This window comes from Mesocricetus auratus, unplaced genomic scaffold, assembly GCF_017639785.1.
Source record: "Mesocricetus auratus isolate SY011 unplaced genomic scaffold, BCM_Maur_2.0 Super-Scaffold_100004, whole genome shotgun sequence".
In the NCBI taxonomy this organism is placed as follows: domain Eukaryota; kingdom Metazoa; phylum Chordata; class Mammalia; order Rodentia; family Cricetidae; genus Mesocricetus; species Mesocricetus auratus.
In genome coordinates this window covers 53,867,958-53,873,957 of record NW_024429189.1, presented here as the reverse complement: position 1 = coordinate 53,873,957, position 6,000 = coordinate 53,867,958, and the positions used below count along the sequence as shown (strand labels likewise).

Sequence of the window (6,000 nt, the reverse complement as noted above, 5' to 3'; positions counted from 1 at the left end):
TCTTGTATTTTCATAGGCATATCTTTCTTTTGGTTACGGAAGTTTTCTTCTATGATTTTGTTGAATATGTTTTCTGTACCTTTGAGTTGTATTTCTTCGCCTTCTTCTATACCTATTATTCTCAGGTTTGGCTTCTTCACGGTGTCCCATATTTCCTGGATATTTTGTGTTAAGGATTTGTTGGTTTTGAGATTTTCTTTGGTTGACGTCTCTATATCCTCTAATGAGTCTTCAACACCTGAGATTCTCTCTTCTATCTCTTGTATTCTATTGGTGATACTTGTATCTGTAGTTCCTGATCATTTACCCAGCTTTTCTATTTCCAGCATCCCTTCATTCTGTGTTTTCTTTATCGTTTATATTTCAGCTTTCAATCCTTCAACTGTTTGAGTTGTTTCCTTATTTTTTTGTTTTTTTTTTTCTTGGTGCTCTTTAGATTCTTGGAGAGATTTGTTTATTTCTTGAATTTTTCCCCCATTTCATGGTTTTTTGTTTGTTTGTTTTTTCTTCTATTTCTTTAAGGGATTTCCTCGTTTCTTCTTTGAGGGTCTTCATCATCTTCATGAAATAATTTTTAAGGTCTGTCTCCTCTTCTTCATCTATGTAGTGCTTTTCGGGTCTTGCTGGTGTTGGATCCCTAGATTCTGTTGGGGTCATGTTGGTGTTTCTATTGCTGAGTGAGCTCTTATTCTGTCTTCTTCCCATCTCTTCTTCCAGTGGGTGCTGGGGGGGTCTTTCCGTCTCCACTGGTCTCCTTCCTTCCTGTAGCTGAAGCTGGGGATGCTGACACGGAGTTTGGGGCCTGGAAGGGCTGATGTCTTTCCTGAAGCTGGACTCGCTGGGGTTGGGGTCTTGGAATTGCTGACGTCTTTGCTGTGTGGGCGGGTCTCCTGAAGCTGTACTCACTGGGGTTGGGGTCTTGGAAGGGCTGATGTCTTTCCTGTGTAGGCAGGTCTTCTGGATGCCAGGAGCGGCCCCGGAAGATCAAGGGGATGGGTGTTGGGCAGGCGGTCCCCGCCGGAGACCCAATCTCACTTGAAGCTGGACTCGCTGGGGTTGGGGTCTTGGAAGGGCTGATGTCTTTCCTGTCTCCATACGCATTTTTACTTGTACACATAGTTTTATTTCTTGCACATATATATGTATATATATATATGACTTTTATGTACTTTCCTTGTTTTACTGCATTAAGACTTCCAATGCACTTTTTGCTATTGTTATTTTTGAGATAGCATTTTTAAGTCAATTTTTATTTAAGTTAAAAACAGTCTTATTTTTACATACTAATCCCAGTTCCCTCTCCTTCCCATCCTCCTCTTCCCCCCACCATCCCCTCATCCCACTCTCCATCCATTCCTCAGTGAGGGTGTGGCCTCCTATGGAGGATTATCAAAGTCTGTCACATCCTATATGTATTTTTAAATAGCCTGGTCTATGCCTCAAAATGAATCTTTCAAGGCTTGGCGGAATTTATGTTGTGCTTTTGTCGTAATATGATGTTTTGTTTTATTGAGTTCTTAACCTGCAAGTGTGACTTTTTTATATATTTAGTTGTTATAGTTTCTTCACTGTTTTTTTCTATTTTCAGCATACCAAAACTATGAAGATGTTCTTATATATATACATTTAAGCACTGAAAGTAGGTGTAGATTGAGTTTATTTAAAATATTCTAGTAATGGCCCATTTTCTTATCATGTTCTATTGGAAAATTACTCCATCACATGCCAAAAAGAAGCAATTCATATTGAGTCTTCACATCCTTTATCTATATGTTTTGCCTGTGAAATGATGGGAAGGCTTGCCTTGGCTCCTAAAAATGGGTCTTTGTAACTTCATATCTTTTTATTGGGTATACAATGGCTAAAACCAAAGTGGTAAACAGCATCACCCTATCTAGATAGTACGTTATGTTTAAATCTTTTTATTGAAAATAGATTTTTTTCATACACTGTATTCTTACTATGGTTTTCTCTCCCTCTACAATTCTCAATTTCTTCCTACCTCCCCTCCCATCTGGAGTGGACCTAGTCTAGATCTATCTGCTAACTGCTTATCCTCTCAAGGTAGAGTCTGCCCTTTTGAAGGACTCCATTTTGCCTATTTTCTGGTAGATTTAAATAACAAAACAATTTTCCCAGAATTTACTGTTTCTCAGCCCTCATTAAACTGAAGCTGAAGGCAGCAGTGTCTTTCTTGTTAATTATGTATGCCCTATGGTGCTTACTTCTCTAGGAATTGAAAGTACCAGAGAAACCAACATGAATGCTGACATAGTTTTCCATATTCCATCACTAAAAACAAATTGTTCCTGACAAGTTTCTCTGTGACAACATAACACTGCTGAGTTACCGAGAGAAGAGGAATGGAGTGTTCTGTTGGTGTGCTGGGGATGTGAGGCATATTTTGTTACTTCGTGACATAACACATTACATATACAAAAATGAACAAAATAGTGAAGCAAAAGTTCAATCACATGTTTAGCCATTTTATAATTCAATAGCTAGTTTTTAATACCCTGGGGCTGTGAATATTACTCAAGGTTAAAGTGGTTGCCTAGTATATATAGCCTTGAGTTCAACACACCACAATGCCAAAGGTCTTTTTTAATAACCTCATACACCCTTCAATAATTAATTCCCATTTAAAATCAACAGCAGTAGTTTGTGTGTGTGTGTGTGTGTGTGTGTGTGTCTGTGTGTGTGTGTGTGTGTGTCTGTGTGTGTGTGAGTGTGTGTGTTTGGTGGGTTGCTTGAGAGTTTCAAAAACGGTCCTTTCCCTGCAAGTTTCTACTTCCTTCATAGGCTTTGCATCTTTCTTCATTCTTTATATATCAAATGAAGTTATTGGCCTGTCAGTTATAACCAAAAGTTATAAGCTCTGTGTTGTGTTTTGAAAGGTTCTGCATTGGTTTTTACCAAAAATGCCAAGAAGCTATTCCCGAAGGACATGAACCAATCCTTATTCTTTTAGACACTCTTACCATGACTGGAGGATTCAGCAGTGTAAATCTAGCTGATGCTCTAAGCTTTCCCTGTTGCTGGCTCAGTATTTTATCTACTTGTGTTTGATATATCAGTAATGAATCATAGTTCTAGGCTGAAAGCTGTACCATTGTTATGGAGTCCTTCATGTTAAAGAAAAAAATCTTTATTAGAGGCCTGTGAGATCTCTGCTCTCATATTCAAGTTATGAAGGGAGAGGGTTGGTCTTCTCCTTTTTCTTCTCACCCCTCTTGTCTTTCAACTATTGAGTGACACAGTAAAAAAGTTCCTCAGCAAGTGTTCCCCTGCTACTCTTGCAGGGGACCTGGGTTAGGTTCTCAGCATGCACAAATTTCCTCACAACCATCTACAACTCCAGTTCTGATAATTCTAGGACCCACTTCTGGTCTCTGTGAACACTACATGTTTATGGTATACATGCATACATGTAGGCAAACACTCATACACAGAAAATATAAATAAATAAAGCTTTTTCAAAAACAATGTGACATGGGTCTCATGCTGAACTATTGGTACCTAGCCCAATTGTCAGCAGAGAGGCTTCATTCAGCAACTAATGGAAACAGATACAGAGACCCACAGCCAAACATTACCCCGAGCTCAAGGAATCCTAAAGAGGTAAGAAGGATTGTAGGAGCCACAGAACCAACTAACACAGAAAGGAGGTCACTGAGTCTGAGCTGACAAGTAGGGAGACTGCCTGGGACTGACCTAGGCCCTTTGCATATATGGGACAATTGGATAATGTTTTCTTTTTGTGGAACTTCTAACACTGGGAGAAAGGACTGTCTCTAACTCTTTTGCTAGTTTTTGGGACCCTATTCCTCATACTGGGATGCTTTGTCCAGCCTTAATACAAGGGTAGGTCCTTAGCCTTACTGCAACTTGATATGCCATGTTTTGTTGATATCCATGGAAGGCCTACCCTTTTCTGAACAGAAATAGAAGTGTGGATTGGAACTGGGGAGAGGTTGACAAAAGGGAGGTGGGAGAGGGAATGGAAGGAGATGAGACAGAGGAAACTGCGATTGGGATGTAAAATTAATTAATTAATTATTAAAATAATATAAAATATAGGAATCTGTTCATTCAATAAGTCCTATTTTTCCTTCTTGTCTAGGTCCCCTTCAGACTCTTTAACAGCTATGACTCAAGGAAATGACACCAAAGTCTCTGACTTCTATCTGCTAGGATTTGGGATCCAGCATGATACTCAGTGTGTCCTCTTCGTTGTGTTTCTCATCATCTATGTGATATCCATGGTGGGTAACACTGGGATGATTCTCCTCATCAACAATAACTCCAGACTTCAGACTCCCATGTACTTCTTCTTACAACATCTGGCTTTTGTTGATATCTGTTACACATCTGCCATCACTCCCAAGATGCTTCAGAACTTCATAGTAGACAACAAATCAATAACTTTTAAGGGATGTTTAATACAATTATTTATTTATGCAATATTTGCAACCAGTGACTGTTACCTCCTCGCTGTTATGGCAGTGGACCGCTACGTGGCAATCTGTAAGCCCCTTCGCTACCCTATAATCATGTCTCGACAAAGCTGCATTCAGTTGGTAGCTCTTTCTTATCTTATGGGATCAATAAATTCATCAGTACACACAGGATTTACATTTTCATTGTCTTATTGCAATTCCAAAAACATTAATCACTTTTTCTGTGACGTTCCCCCAATCATCACTCTTGCATGCTCCAAGATTGACCTTAATATCATGCTACTTATGGTGTTTGTGGGATTTAACCTGACATTCACTGTGTTGGTCATCATCTTCTCCTATATATATATCATGGCTGCCATCCTAAAGATGTCTTCCACTGCAGGGAGGAAGAAAACCTTCTCCACGTGTGCCTCCCACCTGACAGCAGTCACCATTTTTTATGGGACCCTTGCTTACATGTACTTACAGCCTCATTCTGACAATTCTGAGGAGAATATGAAAGTGGCCTCTGTGTTTTATGGCATTGTGATTCCCATGTTGAACCCTCTGATCTATAGCTTGAGAAACAAGGAGGTCAAAGAAGGTTTTAAAGCAATGATCAGAAAGGTCTTTAGATTGGATGCAAAGCCTTGAAATGGGAACATCAAAGTGTCTGCCTGACACTTAATTATTAGCACAACTTAATGATTCTGAATCTGAAAACATGTTCAGCTACGAGGCAGTGCTACATATATAAATATGCAATATCTTAGATTGTGAAAAATATTCTAAGGCCTGCTCCTAAAACTGACTTTTTATGTAATGTCACTTAGAAAGCATGTTACATTTCCCAAGATGAAGTCATAGTAGGTATTATTTGAAAATTTAAGAAACATTCATAAAGCTTTAAAAAGATTGCTTCAAATATTTTAATGGACAGAAAAATCATCCAATTCTTGTGGTGATATATTGTTTATGATTTAATAAAGCTTGCCTGGGGATCAGAATGCAAAGCCAGCCATACTAGTTAGCTATAGAATCTGGACAATAATGGCCCCGGCCTTTAATTCCAGGACTCAGGAGTAAGAGGCAGATGGATCTCTGTGAGTCCAAGATCACCCAGGACTACATAATAGTGAAGCTAAAAGAATAACAGAGCTTTAATCCCAGCACTAAAAATGTATATAAGGAAGAAGCAAAGGGTCTCATGTGAGATTTAGTTTCCAGTCACAGGTAAGAGAGGATATCCATTTCAGCCTTGGTAGATGTAACAGTTAGTGACTGGCTGCTTTGCTTCTCTGATCTTCAGCTTGAACCCCAATATCTGTTTCTGTTTTTTATTATTCGTGCTACAAATTCCATATAATCAATATTAATATTGTGAATTTGGTTCTAATTGGTACACAAATCTACGCATAAATACATATATCATTTTAATATTATCTTATGGTTCAAATATGATTTCCTACTAAATTCATCTCACATATCTTACATTCTTAGCACTTCAGAGCAATTACTTCTGTCATGAAGTGCCCTCGTTATTCTTACTACATCTTTT

The 6,000-nt window shown here is 38.6% G+C and overlaps 1 protein-coding gene across 1 annotated transcript; it reads left to right on the top strand.

The window, feature by feature from the left end:
• The first annotated feature begins 4,148 nt into the window (after positions 1 to 4,148).
• On the top strand, positions 4,149 to 5,096 carry LOC121140192 (putative olfactory receptor 5AK3). Its single transcript, XM_040744890.1, has one exon. It carries the CDS (start codon positions 4,149 to 4,151, stop codon positions 5,094 to 5,096), a length of 948 nt encoding a protein of 315 aa, XP_040600824.1.
• Positions 5,097 to 6,000: the final 904 nt, after the last annotated feature.